This window comes from Paroedura picta, chromosome 1 (genome assembly GCF_049243985.1).
Source record: "Paroedura picta isolate Pp20150507F chromosome 1, Ppicta_v3.0, whole genome shotgun sequence".
NCBI classification, from domain to species: domain Eukaryota; kingdom Metazoa; phylum Chordata; class Lepidosauria; order Squamata; family Gekkonidae; genus Paroedura; species Paroedura picta.
In genome coordinates this window covers 70,578,415-70,597,871 of record NC_135369.1, presented here as the reverse complement: position 1 = coordinate 70,597,871, position 19,457 = coordinate 70,578,415, and the positions used below count along the sequence as shown (strand labels likewise).

At 42.6% G+C, this 19,457-nt stretch overlaps 1 protein-coding gene across 4 annotated transcripts in view; it reads right to left on the bottom strand.

The window, feature by feature from the left end:
- Nucleotides 1-1,106: 1,106 nt before the first annotated feature.
- The window catches only part of BTBD9 (BTB domain containing 9), a 256,023-nt gene continuing 237,672 nt past the window's right edge, over nt 1,107-19,457 (bottom strand). For 3 of the 4 annotated variants that reach the window (XM_077342112.1, XM_077342088.1, XM_077342099.1), the window contains one exon: nt 1,107-14,858. In XM_077342112.1, the coding sequence (XP_077198227.1) occupies nt 14,691-14,858 (168 nt within the window). In that variant the 3' untranslated portion in view covers nt 1,107-14,690. The remainder of the gene's footprint in view (nt 14,859-19,457) is intronic. The other variant, XR_013231825.1, reaches the window with a different exon arrangement.

Genomic DNA, 19,457 nt, shown 5'->3' with positions numbered 1-19,457 from the left:
AGTTATATATACTAGTGACTGTCACAACTTTCATTGGTAGTAACTTATTGAGTAACTTACTGAGCAAATAAATCCTTCCACATCCATCTTGAATCTATTACCTTTGAATTTTGTTTTATCTGTATTCTGGTCTGTGACTGTATAAATAAACTTGACTTTGGTGAAACTAAATTCTAATATTATGGGAGATGGAGAAAAAGTTTTTTCTGTCCGTCTCATGCATAATTCTATAAATCTCTACCATGTCCCCCTTAGTAATCCCTTAGTCCCCTTTTGTTCTCTAAACTGAAAAGTCCCTGTCTTTGGCACTCCAAACTCAACTTGATTACCTTTTCTGCTGCACTCCCTTAAACTGCAGTATTTTTAAAAGAAACTTTGGCCTTGAATATACACAGAATTTCAAATGGAGCTGTGCCATAGATCTCTAGTGGTCATTTTCTTTTCAGTTCCTTTTCTAATAATCCCTAGCAAGGAGTTCACTTTTTTATCACTGTCTCATAGCGAGTCAACATCTTCATGGAGCTTTCCAATACCCACACATCCCCAGATGTTTTTCCCTCTCAGACTGCCCTCAGCACATATATAAAGTTGGGGGAGGATGCATTGTCTTGCACTTACCTACACTAAAATTCATATGTCCTGTTATTGCCCAACTGTAGAGAACATCTTGGAGGTTTATTATCGGCTTCCTGAACAAGTTGGTATTATCTGCAAACCTGGCTACCACACCCAGTTCGAGATCATTTCTGAACAAATAAAATAACGCCAGTCCCAATACAATTCTTTGTGAGGCCCTGCTGCTCATTCCTCCCCATTATGAGAACTATCCATTATTCCTGTTGCTTAACCAATTGTTGATCCATGAGAGGAACTAGCCTTGTATACTGTGACTGGTACACTGAGATCATCTTTTCCTTTACCATATATTTACCATTCTCCATAGTTTGTAGGGGAAACTGCTGTTTTCCCACTTCATAATATTCCATTTCATAATAAAGGTCCTGACTTGGAGCTGGACTTCTGCCATGCCAAATTGCAGCACATGGTACTGTTAGTGATAATATTTTTAAAAGGGGGAGGGAGGAGTGAGAAAGAGAGATCAGGAGTGAAGCACAAAAGATAATGTTTATTCCTAAATCACAGCCACATCGTTTATACAAAGATGTACATCTAATTTGCAACACTTAGGATATATCATTCATTCCACATTGCACTAGTTTGGTAGGGGAAAATACTGTTAAAAATAAACACAAAGACCACCAAGTCCTCTTTAAACCTTGCTTGGAATTTTCTTTGTTTTGGCAGTGATTCTAGGAATTCTTGGACTCCTAGAAAGAAAGAAGGAAAGAAGGAGAGAAATTTCACATTTCAAAATTCTATTACCCAGATTTCCCCCCCCCCCCCCCTTAAAGCTGTTTTTAAGACAAACCACACTTAGAAATTGGAAGCATGCTATGGTAGAGTCATAGGTAAAAAGGTAAAGGTATCCCCTGTGCAAGCACCGAGTCATGCCTGACCCTTGGGATGACGCCCTCTAGCATTTTCATGGCAGACTCAATACGGGGTGGTTTGCCAGTGCCTTCCCCAGTCATTACCATTTACCCCCCAGCAAGCTGGGTACTCATTTTACCGACCTCGGAAGGATGGAAGGCTGAGTCAACCTTGAGCCGGCTGCTGGGATCGAACTCCCAACCCCATGGGCAGAGCTTTCAGGCTGCATGTCTGCTGCCTTACCACTCTGCGCCACAAGAGGCTCATGGTAGAGTCATACCGAATGCTAAAACTCTGAGAATTTCCTTCATTGGGCCACTAGAACACATTCTAAACAGGCAAACACTGCCTTGACTCCATCAGGGTATTTCTGTGGACAGAACGAGTAACTCTGTCACCTCCCCGCCGCTTCTGCAGTGCCAAATGCTTTCCATTTTAGAAAGGATTTCATCTGTGGAAACACTCCAGTCAATCCAAGCTATGGAGCCTTCACACATCCTGAATGTTCAATAGGAAACACATTGTTACAAACTATTTGGCAAGGTGTACATTCTGCTGGTGAAGAATTCTAAAAGTGATCGAGAGAGGTATGACTACGAACTAATAGATACCTAACTTCCAGAACCATACAGTTTCAAATAAGAATGACTCAGGTGCATGTATGCAACCAAATACAGCATCAGGCAGTTACATCTAAAATCTAACTAGTCAAAAATGGCTAGCAACACAAGTTAAATCTGCAGTACAAAATAGGTCACTAAGATAACCAGAGCATGCTGTAGGGAGGAATATTCTTACACAGTAGGCACAGAAGTCACAAATGCGCAGCTCCTTCTAATGGCCAGGCATCGAAGACAAATGCAAACATTTGGGAAAGGTTTTTCGCAGTGCAAGATGGATTCAATGAGATTAGATTCGGCCTAAGAAAAACTGTCAGGATGGTGGCATGAAGTGATCACTTGGACAGCACCACAATGCTAGCAGAAAGTGGCACCAGTGTAGCAGCAGATACTGATAGGATGAGCTCATAGCCAAATCTCCTTTATCTCAGGAGTTCATTACAGAAATTAATGGCATTACAGGGCATCAAGGAGTTTGACTTGCATGCAAAGAGCAACAAAAGGGCTCTTTCTGTCAACCAAGGATTTCAGTGTCAGCCCATCTATGTTCACAATTGTGATCTGAGGTAGTTTAGAACCAAAGTCAGTGAAGCAAATCGATAGACAAGAGGGAAATGGACAGCAGGGTTAATGTACAAAGTCATTGCTTCATTATCAGGAAGGAATGTGGGAGGGGGAGTAGACAAAATGCCACTTGCAGGTCAGCAAATCACGAGACATTTTTGGAGGTCAATAGAAAACGCCATTTGTCTCACTGGACCTGATTTGGATATGTATTTCAGTTTATATACAAAAACGTCAAACATGCTTCAGACTCCTCCTCACCCCTCAGTAATTTATGGTAACAGAAGGCAAATTAGAAAAGTATAGAGTAGAACTGAAGAGTGTCTCGCAGGAAAGGATGCAGAATGAAAATGTTTAGGAAACAGGACATCTTCCACATGAAGGGAGGCTTTAAAATGGCAGTTCTCAATGCAGGCATCCAGGGTATGAGGCATGACAGGTTTATAAAATTATGAACAGTGTGGTGAGAGCACATAGAAACACTAGACTCCAGCAGTATCTAATGGAAAAGACCACAGCAGGCTGAGAAGAAATGGAAAGAAGCAGTTATCTGCCAGTACAGAAACAAATTACAGGATTCATAACCACAAGATGCATTGAAGGCCACCAGTTTATCGTCAACACTCATTATGCTTGAGTGCTAATGTAAACATACCTTGGAATGACATATGGACATGTGTCTTTCTTTAAAATACCTGGAAGTAACCAGACAAAACAGTGACTCCAGGGGAAGGGGAATGGCTGTGGCTCCATAGAGCACTTGATTTGCAGGCAGAGGGTCCTGGATTTTCACCTATCTGGCATTTCCAGTTAAAGAAGGCATTGGGAAGTTCTCTTTTGCTTGAGACAATGCTAAAGTAGGCAACATAGAGCTAAGCGGACCAAACTGCTCTGTATGTTCATATGACCCTTCACATTTTAATTATGTCAATAACCATGTCCCAAAACAAAAGGTTGGACTTTATTTGGACTTTAGATGACTTTAAAAAAAGGATTAGATTGTTAATGGTGATGGGCCATGCAACTTCCTTCAGAGACAGTATGCCTCTGGCTGGGGGACAAAGCTCCAGGTATTTTAGGCAGATCTTGTTTTCTCTGTAAGCATGCCAGGAATGCGTTGCTGGTCACGCCTAGGCTTACTAGACATTTGGACTGATTTTGTGGGTTGGATCCTGTGGTCTATTTCTGCTGGCAACCCACAACACTGCAGATAATGCTATCCCTGGGAGTCTCTTGAACTGCAACAGGATGGGATGGTAGGAAAATTCAGTTCCAGGAATGAAGCTACACTTGCAAATCATAGGATCCAACCTTAACAGGAAAATAGAGCCTTATGTTAATGTGTTTTTGAACTCAAATTTAACCACCTCATCTCCTTTATATGTGTTGCTTTGACAAGACATCATCAGTGGATTTCCCCAACCCATTTTATACCAAGATAGTTTTCAGAAATCAGCCTAAGTATCCAAAAATATAGATGGCAATAGTGAAAGAAATTATGATGGAGGTGTAAATGCCTGTGATGCCCACAAATGATCAGAGACCTTCAAGGTTACAGTATACTGAAGTGATGAAGAATCAAAAACACAGTGCAGGTCAGAATGCACCCCAAGGACTGCCAGGGACAGACTGTGCAATGTTTCAAAACTAGCTTCTGGTGGAAGTTTTTTCTTCTTCTAATTAGAAGGCATACACTGGGCACACTACTGAATCAAATTTCCATAATGTTACTATCTTTCAGAAATGCAAACAGAAAATGTGATCAAAACCTAAAGGTAGAGCAGGTGGAGTGAAGGAGGACAAGAATGTGAGCAGTAACTGTGGAAACAAAACGAGCAGCAGATTGGTGTAGGGACAGACTGGTAAGGGGAGAGGGTTCTGGGAGGTAGGGAGCATTTTACTAGGGCTATTTTTCTAGAGCTTGAGATCTATTTTCGTTCTTGTCCTTTTAAAAACACAGTACATATTATTCTGTTTCATAAATTAACGGCAAGCCAAACAAGAATACATAACAAAACTGGCGACTTGGAATAAAAACAGTCCAGTGTGTTTCCTGAACTATAAATGACAACATGCCAGAGCAAAGCAAAATCTGCCAGCTAGACTCTTTCCTGAAATAAAGGTTTATATTCTAGCCTCAGTTAAATCAATGCATTTCATCTGGTACCTACAGTTTCTAGCCACGCTTTTCTGTCATCACAATGCAAGGGTGTATTTGTAGGTACTTAGAAAAATCCTTTCATCAGTCTGTTTCATCAAATCCCTACTCAGGAATTTTCAAAAATGCCTTAAAAAAAAGAAACAGGCAAATAGGATGTTGGATCCTGTTGGTGGCTTCTGACTGTCACTCATTAGGGTGACCACAGAGAATCCAGGGAAGGGCTCCCCAAACATGAACCATCTTGATCCTCAGTGACTTATCTCTAAGCTCTGTGGAGGAAATGTAAATAGGCCACATTGCTCTCTGCCCAGAAACTGGAGTCAGTCAGGGCAGGACAATTTCTAAGTAAACATTTAAGTGTAAGTGGAAAGTGCATATATTACTCTTCTCAAGCAGCCCTGTAATATATGCAGGTTTGTGTACACACACACGTATACATGCGCCCCTCCCCCAATTTTCTTTTTTGTGGGCATTTATGTTAGGAACTTGAGTACACATCAAGCTATTATTCCAAAATGTAATTCTATTGACCTTTGAGACACCAGGATGAATTCATTCTTTTCTATATGCCTATTTTCCTTTATGGCATTTTCCCTCCTTATTGGCAAAGGAAGTCAGAATTGGAAAGAACCTGCTATTTCAGCTATCTGTAACCATTAGTGCCTTTAATATTTGAGAAAAGGCACTAAGGGTGGAGCACTATCCAGGCCGGTGTCTAGATACTGCTTCCGGCTGAGCGGGCCAGCAAAGCTAGCCGCACCCGAATTGGGCCAGCCCCTATGGCGCCTGCCCCCAGTAGCCAGTTGCGAGGTGCGCTTGCAGCCTCGTGGCCAGATACTCCCCAGCCGTGGAGGCCAATGGACCTGCGGCACCCTGACATGGCTGCCACTCCAGCTGCTTGCCAGCCCAGCTACCTTTCCCCCCACCTTGCCCACAAAGCCAGAACCGCTGGCAGGTAGGCAGCAGAGGCCAGCAGCCCCACACCACCCTGCCCAGCCATCCAGGAGACCGGGACCACTGCAGCCAACAAAGCCCACTGCTCTGGCTGCCTGCCAGCCATGGCGCCTGCTTCCAACCTCGCCCACACTACCAGGGCCGCAGGCAGGTAGGTGGTGGAGTCCGGCGGGTCTGCTCCGCCCTGCACAGCTGTCCAGGAGACTAGGACCATTGCACCCACCACTCTGGCTGCCCGCCAGCCCATCCCTTCATGCTGTCACTGCCCCGCCCAGGTGGGAAACGCAGTGGCTGCTATGCCCTCCCCCCCGCTAGTGCCCGTTGCATCCCTGTGTGCAATGGGCTTTTTTTGGTGCTAATTTTATCATAAAGCCATTTGTGTCCTATTGACAATACAGCTATTAAATGGAACTGATTGTTACCCATTACACTTGTGTGTTGCTATTTTAAATGGTTGAATTAAACAAAATCCAAGATGCCAAAAAAATAAGAGCCTCCAAAAACCAAGGTAAATATACTCACTCGAATGGGATTGAATGACATTCTCTTGCACAGCCTATCTGCTGACATGCAAATTTAAATACTAGTTCATTTGAATAAACCTATGGGACCTTACATGAGTGCTCAGGAGACATTTTCCCACTGTATTACCATGATGAGATACCGCTAAGTAATGTATCTGCTCCCCAGCTTGAGGGCATTACCTTCAGTAAAAGGGAGAGCCAAGAACTGCCCCCCCTCGCAGACATAGATGTGATACTTTAATCAACAGATTTCATCTGATATAATCTGAACTCTTGCCCTTGGAATTCTTTAGTAATGGACTTAACTCAACTATCTGATAGCTATAGATATACACCCAAATAGAATGGAAGAGTAGCTATTCCTAGATACAGTGGAATAATCATGATCAATGTCAGCTCAGTCATGAAACCTTTTAAACATAGTTTCTTTTGTAGTCACTCCTTGCTACTGTTCTTATTCTAGAGAAGACATGAAGCCCAATTAATCAACTATGATATGTAACTAATGAAATGTGTAGTAATCTTATGGAAGAAGGCAGAAATTTTGATTTTCCCCATGATCTCAAGAACATAACCAGCATGCCACCAAATTCTTTTCCAACATCTACCTGATCCTTTTAATGGGAAATGCTTAGAGCTCAACCTGGGCTATTCTACGTGCAAAGCTAATACTTGAACACCAAGCCACAGCCCCAACTCCTCAGATTTGTAAGCAGTTTTTCAACAATGGCATTCATTACTTGTAGCACAGATACAAGCTGTAACGCAAACAACTGAGATATGCAAGGAGAATGGTTCAAGTAATGTGGCACTCACTTGTAATTCCTGCTGGCATCAGTTCTACCACTATCTACTCTGAAAAAGCAGCTTGTTCTCCAGTGGTAGGGACTACTAAAATAAATGGAAAGCAGTGCCAATTTTAAATGGGGGTCTCCTTCATTGCCTATATATCACTTGTTCAGATCACAAGCATAAACTTTCTTTTCAGAGAACATAATTAGTGTGAAAATGCTATATTTAGGACACCACAAATTTCAAACCATACACTACAGGTCATGGTTGCTTTTGACAAGCTCTTCTAGAAATCTTTATCAAGTAAATAGGCTATTTCATGTGTGGCAGACTCATCCAGAAAGTCATGGGATTCATACTGAGTAGAAGTAATTGATGCAAATGAAATCGGTAAACAATACTATCAAACTAGGAAAATGTTCAAATGTATGATGCCAGCAGCCTTAATCTAGAGCAGGCTTTCCCAACCAGGGTTTCATAAAACCCCGAGGTTTCTTGATGACTCTGGAGGTTTCCTGAATTGGTGAGAGTTAATTAATTTTTAATATATATTTTAAATTTATTAAACATTTATTGGGTCCACAGCTATGCTTCCCAACCATATTCTGCATGATCCTGCTCCTTCTGGGGTTTCTCAAAGCCTCAAGAATGTTTCTGGTGTTTCTCAAAGGTAAACAAGTTGAGAAAAGCTGGTCTAGAGTGTTGGTTTTAGTGAAACTTGCTTACAAATTGAGCTCAAATTACTGCGAAATCGAGCCACGTTGATATATTTTCCAAAATCCTTGCCCCAGGATACACTGGTGAATCACAACCAGGGTATCTGCTTCGCTTTAACATTTATAATCATGTTAATTGCCATCAATTATAATGGGTGTGTAGCACTGGATCCACCAACTAATTGCAGATCTCATTGAAATTAACAAGGTCAGGATTTCCCTCTAGAATAATGAAGCCTAGAAAAGTAATTAACAATTGTATAATGCTAAAGGCCATCAATTGTTTACCAATAAAATCCTCTGAAAATGTGTATTTTTAAGTAAATCTCAACAGTTTGGCAACTGGATTCTTATATGTTGAGAAATATTTTGTTTGTTTTGAAACTGAAATGTACACACTCTATGTTATGCCAATACAAGTTCTTCAATGGGAAAATGGTGTATGCTTTCATGAAGCACAACAGACCATACACCCATATTTGTGATTGTGGGGAGCAGAGCGACTGGGTACCTGAGACAGATTAAGCCTCCAGAGAACCACATATGCACAAAGCAGATGCAGGTAACCATGGGTTGGGCAAACACAGTCTACATATGGTCTGCATACAGCAAGCACTCATCTTATTCCATTCTCTTTGTTGCATTTCTTGTTCCTTAGACTAAAGCATCTAGGAAGCTCCAGCCTAATTATGTCACTGGCAGGCAGGCAGATTTAAGGAACTGAGTCTTCTTTACCCTATACTTACTTCTCCTGTATCCAGCAGCTTTTGATAACTAAGCAACATATGCTCATCTTCCTATTAGAAGTAAGAAGCAAAGTCCTACTTTTATATTATAATCCAATTGTGACAATCTTAGCTGGTCATTTTATGAAGGTAAACATTTAAAAAATGACCATAATTTAGAATTCCAATTTAAAAAAAACAAGCTAAGGAGAAACTCTGTTGGCTGCATTTTATATTTTCACACTTGCTAAAAAGGACCAAACTCCTATAAGAGATAAAATAGAAAAATGGCAAGATCAGTTTGTGTAGCAAAATAAAAAAATGGGTCTCAACCAAATAATTAAAAAGTCTATAGACAATCCAGGCTCCTGCCAAAACTCTCCCATCAGCAGTGGATACTCACATCTTAATAATTAAATTTTAACAAGTCACATTTTGCTAAGTGGAAGAACAAAACTCATACCAAAAAGACCTCCATGCACAGCATCTATATCTGTGACCAATGTTATCTCACAGTGGCTAGAGTCCTGTTGTATAATACCATCTAAGGTTGATTTGGAAACAATTTGACAGAGCCTAACAGCAACAACAACTACTACAATAGGCTGCTGGGGCATAGGAGCCTTAGAGCATCCTTATCAGATTAATGGTCTGGTCTTCCTTTCACAAAACATTAGGTGTTCTTGCCCCTGTGGCACATGTTGAATTGCATTCCATGGTGGACAAATCCACCTCTGCTAATATGGCATTCAGACATCCAGAACTGCAAGAGGTTATTAGAAAATCAAGACAAGGAAGATGGATATGTTTTGGTAAAACATAGCAAGAGGTTGCTGTAGGACCACTCATGGAGAGACTACCAAGAAACAGAAGATTTGGGTATGTATTGATTTTGTTGTCTCTCGTCTAAAGAAAGGGGAAATGTATATATGCTTGCCACTCTTAACTCCAGTGTAAGTCTTCCCTCCATGGTTCTGTAAGTATTTTTCAGGGGTAGCATTATTTTTGTCCCTGAAGATTGTACTACATTTCTTATTGACATTGTCAGATGTCAATAACCTGAAATTTGTGTTTCTCCCACATGCAAGAACTGTTGAACCAGTCTGCCCCAGTCTAAGTGGTAACATATGATGCCATTAAACATGCCTCTCTACTCAAACATGTGGTACATCCAAGGGGGACGATTTGTACTTTGCCACAGCAGTATATGAGCTGCTGTCCTATGGCTTATCTTAAAACACTCAGGTAAAGTATGGAGGAAGAAACCATATAGCTTGGGGAAAGATGCTATGGCTGTTCCACCTATGATAGAGGTAGCATGAGAATTCACAGTGAAAAGCCAGCTTCTCAACTGCCACAAATACCAAAGGGCATGCCTGATATCTCTGAATTGTATCCACTGAATGTTTCACAAGCAGACTAGTTTTTCTATGCATTAGGATTTTTGTCAGATATTCCAAAGAAGGGAGAGTTCAATGCATTTGGGAGAAAGATACAAGGTTGTAAATGTTTGTAAAGCTAATGCAACACTATAGATTACATGTGATTTTTGCTTGGTTGGAACATGGAATATCCAAGTCTGCCTGATACTCTTGTGCATACGTGAATGTACTAGGCATTGCCAGGTGGAGCTGGGTTTTATAAACTGCTGCTGTTCATTGCACATTCTTTTGCACTTATGTATTCCTCTGGTTCAAGGGACCATTATACCAATGTAAGGTGCTGGTGTCCAGTACAATGACACTCTTGCATCAACAGAGTTAATATCTCAACTGGAACCCAACCCATAATAAGCAATGTTAAAGACCTTTTAAGAAGGAATTTTTGGGGAACTGCATGAGTACAAAAGAAGAAGAGTTGGTTCTTATATGCCGCTTTTCCCTACCCGAAGGAGGCTCAAAGCGGCTTACAGTCGCCTTCCCATTCCTCTCCCCACAACAGACACCCTGTGGGGTGGGTGAGGCTGAGAGAGTGCTGATATCATTGCTCGGTCAGAACAGTTTTATCAGTGCCGTGGCGAGCCCAAGGTCACCCAGCTGGTTGCATGTGGGGGAGCGCAGAATCGAACCCGGCATGCCAGATTAGAAGTCCACACTCCTAGCCATTACACCAAACTGGCTTTGGTTCAATAAAGGCTTTGGATAGAGACCACAAAGAGATTTATAACTACACCTGGCCACAAAGGATGGTAAGCTGCCAAAAGTACCAGAGCCCGAAAGTGACAGCTGAGACAATGAAAGTGCCTGGCTGCTTGGAGTGTTGGGGGAATCCACCAGGCCCTAGTGCTGCCCTTTCCCAGTCAGGCAGGAGGGCAGGCAAGCAGATAGACAGCTTTGGGGTGAGGTCCTAGTGCCCTTGGCTTCCCTCTGGCTGGGCACCCAAGGAAGGAGCAATGCCCACCTTCCGAGTGAGCGTACAAGCTGATGCCATACAGCCAAGGCCAAGGTCCTTTGGAGAGGGGGGGGCAGTTTGCAGGTGGGTTATGCCCTCAGCCACTGTGTCCCTAGGCTCCATACACCTGCTTGGCCCAGACGCTAAATGGACTAGATACATGCCTGACTATTCTGGATGGGACTGCATGTCCCCAACCCCCCATCCAGGGACCGGTACCGGGCCGTGGCTCCTCCATGTCTTCCTCCCCGGCTGCTGCCTCGGGGACTGCCCTGCCACTCTGCTGCTGGCTCACCTTTGGTGCTCTCCAGCAGCCGCCATGGCTGGTGCTCCCCCTCGGTGTGGCACTGCGCAGCTGCTGCTGGCAGCACCCCCCAGTGGGTGGCAGAAAGTCAGGGGTGCCGGTGGGAAAGCAAGTGGAGCAGGGGCTCAGGCGGCGGCGACGACGTCCCTCGGCAAAAGACTACCCCCCCCCCCTGGGGCCTCAGTAAAATTTTCAAGCGTTGACCGGTCCCCGGTGATAAAAAGGTTGGGGACCACTGCTCTAAAGGAACAGGTTCAAAGCCTAAAGTTTTGTTTGGAACTGGGTCTCCTGTTGAATGAACAGATGGCAGAAATGGCCAGAGAACCCATTCACAAACTTTGGCTGGTGAGCCTGCTGCAGCTGTTCTTGGACAGGAAAGATCTTGCTACATCTTCCCTCCCCAGGGAGATTCATCTGTCTCCCTCCCTCTCATTGTCTTCTGCCAGCATCTGAATGTGTTTGCTTTGTTTGGTGTTCCCTCACTAATTCTTATTAGCCCTCCTCCTTGTTTTGGTGTGTTTCATATAGTGTTATGTTTTATTTATTTAATTGTTTTAGATATTTTACATATTTGTATTTTAACTGCTTTTTAATGGTTGAAATGTTTTAATGTTTGCAACCTTGGGGACCTTGTATTCAGTGAAAGGCTACATAAAAGGTTTTAAATATGTAAAGCTGAGAAACAGCATGCAAAGAGATTCCATCTGCCTTACGATTTTCTCCACTATGTTTGCAGGAATTATTGTTTTGAATTTCAGAAATTACTTTACTCCTGAAAGTTTACACGGATGTTCTCTATACTGAGAGCTTTAACAAATGGAACAAAACATTGAAGGACAAGACTGAAAGTCAAAATATTAGATCAGTAGTTTGTGATTGTTAAATATGAACCATTTTTGTTGCTCTCAGTTCACTAGAATGTTCAAAACATATTGCCATTTCAAAGTATAGCAAATTTAACACCACTGATTCTCTGGGGAAATATACCCATCTCCCTCCCTCTCAGTCCTCCCCCACTGCACAGAGAAAGAGGGAGAGGGAGAGGGAGAGAGAGAGAGACTTTATGCCTGCCCTTTCATGTTTTAAAAGTAGAGATCAAACTCTGCCCCACTCAGGTCCTCCTTTACTTTCCCACATGGGAAAAAGCAGATAAAAGGATGGTTAATAAGAAGGCATCCTACAGTTATCATCAGAAATGATTCATTAGGAGGCAAAACAGACCATTTCTCTTTATCCCTCCCTTCCCGGTCTTTTCTGGGAGCAGAGGTAAATCAAAGAGCTGTTTTTGTGTCTATTTTTTCTTTTCTAGAACCACAGTTAGTAGCCGATGAATAGGCCTCATGAGTTCAGAACTGTATCCAGGTAGGCCTTCTGGGGCTAGACAAGCGAGAACATAGATTGCCACTGAGGGCTTTACATTAAGATACCTTCTCATTCCTGGCATGCTGGGGCCCAATTCAAATTGGGAGGCAGTACATGGAAAGAGAGGGTTAAGTCTTTCTCCTGCCCCATTTTCCCAACCTGAAGCAGCTCTGTAGAGCTACTATTTGCCTTGTTAAGGAAACTCACATATAACTGTTGTTACCTATAAGTTTCCCCCATGGAGCAAACAGGACTATTTCACACTGGGAAAAGGGATAGCTGAAGCCCCATCTCCCTGTGAACTGCAAGCCAATCCTAACTGAGCCTCTGTGTACCTGAGAATATAATGTGCATAAATTGGCCACCAGGATCTCTAACCCTACAGAGACTGGCCATCAGTACCTCTAGCCACACAACAGTCTGAGAGTGCACTTCCTGAAGCTAGCAGATGCCAAGGCACATTAGCCGCTGTCTGCAACCTTTTGCTTTTTTCACCCCTCCCTCGAAAGACTAGACACTGCACTGCACTTCTCTTGTAACTTGGTTAGGCAATGGCAGACAGAAAACAAATAATTACAGAAAACAAGACTCAAGATGAGGGAAAAGAATTAAGAAGTCTTTACCCTTTCATGCTCTTTAGCCACAATGCTGCTCTTCCTTCCTAGCTTTATTACGAGCAGCTTTCAATATAACATAAGCACTTGTGCTCAAGCAGCTTGACTACATTATTATTTAAAGGGCACTATAATCCAAATAAACAATTTGCACAAAACCAGGGTTTTTTTAGTCCAGCAGGCAATAATATTCTCTGATGTCACATTCTGCATGACCCATGCACTGCTTTTCCCTAACTAGGTGTCCCAATGGCACTGATATGCCTGTGCAAATGTAGATTGTCTCCTTCACTCTGGCAAATGCAGCAGCAGAAACTGAATCAAACAACTGATGCCCAATACAAAAACTTTCAAAATAATAAAACAGATAATCTGATTTAAATTACAAACGGCTGAGATGTAAATTACTCAAAACACAAACAAGCTCTAACTATCAATACTGAAATCTATATTTTTAGAGATAATGCGGAAAGCTTCTTATAAGTGTTTCTTAAATCCCTAATGGGAAAGTATCATCAAATTTTTAAGCAAACACTGGGCAATAAATTGCCAGTATTATGCTGCCCTCTCTGATCAATACAAAACTTAGTTGACATATCAGCAGTCAACTAGATTTCTGGTTTCCAACATACACACGTACAAAAGATCCTAGGAAATCTAAACTCTGGTTATAAAATTAAATCATGATTTAATCACTTCCAACATTTGCGGCCTAGTTTAAGAATCTGGCAATCAGTTTCACGCACTCGTAAAGTGACTGACCGTTCTGCAAGTCATGCAAAGTAGAATTACAGTTCAACATCCTTGGATTGACTTGTCTTGTGCACAATCTCCTTACGGGGTTCTTCTTATCAAAAGTACTGCATGCCCACCTCTTATCAAGCAGATCTACCCGATGTAGCATGATAAGCAAGGAAATGTTTAAACGAAAACTGGGGGGTGGGGTGGGTGGGTGAGAGGCATGCAAACAAATACACAAACTGAAAATGGCTTCAACTGTACAAAGAAATATGGTCAAAAATAAATTAAATAATTAAAATAATAAGGTGTCTGTTGACACATTTTCCATACACCCTTTGAGGGAAAACCTATAGCCTTGCAAGTGCCTTCTAAAAGCATACTTTCTGCTACTGTTCATATGGCATATTTGTATGACAGTTTGGCTTTGCTTTCCCCCCCCCCTGTCTTGGTTAGGTTTATAGAAGTAGGGAGCAAAAAGGAAAAGAGAAAAAAAACTGAATACCTATCCCCCCTCCCCTGAAAATCCAGATTTGAACTACACAGAAAGAGTGGAGCAGCCCAACTGTCTCTCTTGGAAACCTGTCTCTCTTGGAAACCATTTGAATATCTGCAGCTGCCAAGCATAGTCCCCTATGTCCATTCAGAGGCCTAAGGTGCTCCAATGGGAAGGTGGAGAAGAATTTTATCATGGGAGTTGCAAATACTCTTCCTCTCTTTTCAAGTTGCTAAGCCTAGGAGTGTGAGGTGGCTCCTTGGAGGAAGTGCACAGAACTGGTGCTTGAAGCTCGAGATGAACGGGATCCCAGCTGCTGGCCACTTGTGCCCACGTCATCTTCACTGACGTCTTCCTTGTGGGTAGTAGTTTGGGCTGGACACTCAAAATGAACACAGTGAAACACCTGAAAAACAATGAACAGGAATCAATATCATCAGTAAACCTTATAAAACACAAACTGACAAATTGCCCACTACCTGATGGGCCTCATCCAATAATGGTATATCTAGGTAGTTTAGACCTAATTAGGAAGCAGCTATCAGCCCAGAAAGGCTTAATAAGGAGTCAGCTCTACACCTCCAACTTCCTGCTGGTTTCAGAAGTTTGCTGAGTGAAAGAGGAGCCAGAGCATGCCCTTACTGCCAGTAAGTTGCCATGGGGACACAGAAGCACCATAAGGCCATGGGGACATGTGGAGAGGGGAGACACTGTTTCACAGTAGCAACTTCCCAATAGCACCTTCCCAGTAGAAGAAAAATTGTTTTTAATACCGTGCTTTTCACTGCCCAAAGGAGTCTCAGTAGCTTATAACCGCCTTCCCTTCCTCTTCCCACAAGAGATGCCCTGTGAAGTAAGTGAGGCTGAGGGAGCTCTGAGAGAACAGTTTCTAACAGGACTGTGACTAGCCAAAGATCACCCAGCACGTGGAGGAGCAGAGAATCAAATCCACTTCACCATATTAGAAGTTGCTGCTCTTAACCAGTACACCAATCTGTACAAATTGCCATTGTCTGAAAGAAATGTAGCTAGAGAACAGGCAGAAGCTGTTGCAGGAAGATGGTGTATGTCTTTTTTGACTTGCTCACTGACTGTTATGGGATTTGTTTCCTTCAAATTTGGACCTTCTGGCCAATGCCTTCTCAGAGCAATCCAAGTATAGAGACACTCAGGTATTTCCTACATGGAGAGGTGACTGTTTGGTTAATAAGGTTTACAATTTCAGAAAGGAATACTTTTGTCTTCTGTGTTCTCTGTATGTGTGTGTGTGTGTGTGTGTGTGTGCGCGCGCGTGTGTGTACAGGGGAGTGCCACAAAGCACTCGCCCCCGTCCCAAGCAGCCATTTCCTCCAGGGGAACTGATCTATGCAATCTAGAGGGAAGCCTTCATTCAAGGGGTTCTCCGGGTTCCACCTGGAGGCTGGCATCCTTGAACAGTGTCAGGGATGCCAGCTTCCAGTTGGAACCGGGAGATCCCACTTCTGGGGTTTCTTGAAGCCTGAAGAATATTTCAGGGGTTTCTCAATGGTAAAAGAGGTGAGAAAAACTGACATCACTATCACTAAACATTATAACATTAAACTTGTGTGCAGCCAACTGACTCCTTACCTAATTGGTCCTCTCTTGGGGTGTCAATAGGGAGACAGCACTCTGCCAATGAGGGCCAATCAGTTCAAACTGCACTCTGCCAATGAAGACTAATCAGGTCAAATTGCATGCAGACAGCCAGGAAAAGCCTCAACCCTGGTTATGTGTACTCGCAAGTAAGTCATGGCCCCTGCCCTGGGAATGTTTATTTATGAGTTAAGTTATGGCCTCAGCTAAGAAAACCTAATAAAGAATCTGCTTTGTGCCTTCAACTTCCTGCCAGTGGCAGAAGTTTCCTGGGTCGAAGAGGAGCTACCCAGTCTTGTAATCTAATTTACAATGCCACACGCTGAAGACCATTGACTCTGCATAAGAGGGCATTGTTAGTTACTTGATGGTGGTGGGGTATAACTGCTTTTCCTTAGTATTCATTTGTTTTTGAAAGGTGGTTTTGTTTTCCATTTTACAAAACCTAAAATTGAAGTGAATGTAAATCATATGTAAAATACTAAAATGAATAATTCAAGTGATACTGCTTTGCAACATTCTTCTATAAAAGAATACAAAACTATTGTTCCTCCGAGTTGATTGGGTAGCTGCTGCCAATTAACTTCACTGAATGATTCAATGTGAATAAAGAATATCAAAGTAGTTTTTAAAGCAACCTCTTTTGTTCTGACCATCTTGTTTCCTGATCTGTACCTCATTCTTTCAGAGGTTGGAACTCTTTTCCCAAACCCTCTTTAATACTGATTGGGACCTCTTATAATTTTAGTGGGCTTTCTCATCTTTAAGGAGAGCAAAGGCTGGAAACAAGTTACAGTCATTCTACTGACTGGCACAAGACCATTAAAATATCCTCTCCTTTCTTGCAGCCTAGAATCCTATAAGCCTTTAAGAACTCAGTGTGGTTCTGACAGCAGTTGTCAGATTCTGATCCAGGGTTCTGCAGCTTCTCCAGTCAAGCCTTACTTGATCTGCAGCCAGACCACCCTTGCTGGGGATGAGTCTACCCTTCAGTGTTCATGCATGAACCTGACTCTAACCCACAGGCACTCCGCTGAGACAGAGCACACATGTGAGGAATGGTTAATGCCCCCAATGCAGAGCTGTGACCGAAAGCCAAGATGTGCTAGATGTTTCCAAAGGCAATATACAGATTTCCAACATCATGTGGAGTTTGGCCTAAACTGGATGAAAAGGAAACAGTTTTGCAGGAGAGACTACAGATGGAAGAAGGTACTCTGGGAAGTTGCAGGGAACATGTCGCTGTTTGGTTGCTCTAAATTGGAACAACAGCCTGCCTGGCGTCCTGCCTGCTCCCCCATGTTCCGCTTGGATATTTGTCAATAAATAGACCTTACAAAATTCCACACATCTCCAGGGAAAATCCTCCCGGGCACTTAATACTTGGGACTGAATCCTGATCAAAGAAGTAGTGCGTGTGAAGCACAGTTCATAGAGGATTGTTATTTTTACACCGACAAAGCAAGACAAACATAACGAGGAAAAACAGTAAAAGAGAAAAGAAGGGTTTTTTTGTTTCTCTCTTAGTGCCCAAATCCTCAGAGATTCTTCTCTTGTTTGTAGGATGCTCAGCTGTTCTGTTTTCTTGGAGAGATCTATCTATATTTACATGATAGCTTTTCCTTCAATTGTCAGTCTGATTTCCACATTTGCACATGTGTGGCTGTGCTACTTTGATTAAAGACACTCCTCAAAATACTGCAATTACTTGTACTTTTAATTTTTGAAAGCAGCAGCTGTTGCAATTTTTTTTCAGCTGCCAGTCTAGCTGAATGTCATTAGTTGATCAGTTATCTAGAACACATATATTTCCTGGGAAGGCAATGTGATTAACGGCTATAATACAGGTCCTGGATTCCAGATATAACTTGCCCCTCCATATTGTGCAACAAATAACCTTTCCTCCCTATTTAAGTCGCATTTTAGCATATAATATTTTCTGTGTAATTCCAACAGACAAAATGAAAGCTGTGGCTTCACTGACAAAAGTAGGAGCAAAAGGGAATGGCCATAGTCACCATAGTGCTGTCCTGCCTTTATCAAGCTGTCTGTGTGTGTGTGTGGGAGGGGGGGGAGAAGCACACACACACACTACAGCACTGTTATAGCTGCCTGCCACTCTTTCCCTGCACCTTTTCTGGAGTTAAACCAGAAGAGAGAGGATGCTCACTGACTGGCAGCTGCCACAGCACCACATTTCATTCCTCAAGCTATGTTCATAGACTTCACTTGGAAAATGCATTACAGCTCTAGAGATTAACAGGAATGAGGCCAGATGCTGTTTTGCCAAGCAAGGGCTTTCTTAGGGTATGTTCTTAGGGTGTGTTCACAGAGCACCTTTCTGTGATATTGATTCATTATTGTTTTCACTAACACTAAAGAGTAAAAGGGGGTAATTTCTTGGAAAAGAACTTATCAATTCCCTGGTGAACAAAACTCCAAGCTGGTGTGATTATCTATCCAATGCTCCCCACTAGTTCAATTTTCCAGGGACTTTGCCTGGATAAGCACAGTTCCATGAAGGTGTACATAAAATTCGCTTATAAAATCTTTGGTATCCTTTAGGCCAGCGGTCCTCAACCTTTCTGTGGTCAGGGATCGCCTCCGGGGTGAGGGGAGAGCCGACGGCCCAGGCGCCGCGCGGAAGCCGCGCGCAAACGTGCACACTATGTTACCACGCATGCGCGTTCTCACCACCAGGGAGTGCCAACGCGCATTCGTGACAGCTGCATGTGCGCGTTTTCGCCACCAGGGGCGCAAACGCGCATGCGCATCAACTGCACATGGTGTTTGCGTCACTGGCAGCCACGCCTGCCTCTTCCCCTCCCTCTTGCAGCGAGAAGCTTGAAAATTTATTTCAAGGGCTCCTCCATGGTCAAAAGGTTGAAAAAGCCTGATCTACTGGTAAAAATGCTCTTTGAACAAACAATTTAGATCTTCCCTTTTGGTGAACTTGCAATAGAAGGAGCATATCAAGCATATCAAAATGTTCACTTGGCTTTGTCTTATTTTCATGAAGCCAAACCTGATTGGTTATGCAATACTGTACTCGCTATATGATCAATGATTGGCTGTACATTGCTGAAAGAGCAATGGGGGGGGGGGGGACGACGACAGTGACTAACATCCACGAATACACTTGAAAAAAAATCTTCTAGGCTCTCTTAAACGCTATTTGTTGCCTGCAAACATTTGGCACAAGCCAAATATTTACAGACATAAAATCTATTAAATATATTCATTATTTATACAAGTAGAAGGAAAGCTTCAAAAGCACCATTCAACAAGACGATTGCTTAAACTTCTGAGGCATTTAAAGGTTTACATTAAGATGTAGCAAGTCATAAACCTGTGCAAGGTGACTAAGAGATGAGAGCCATGGCTTTGGTAC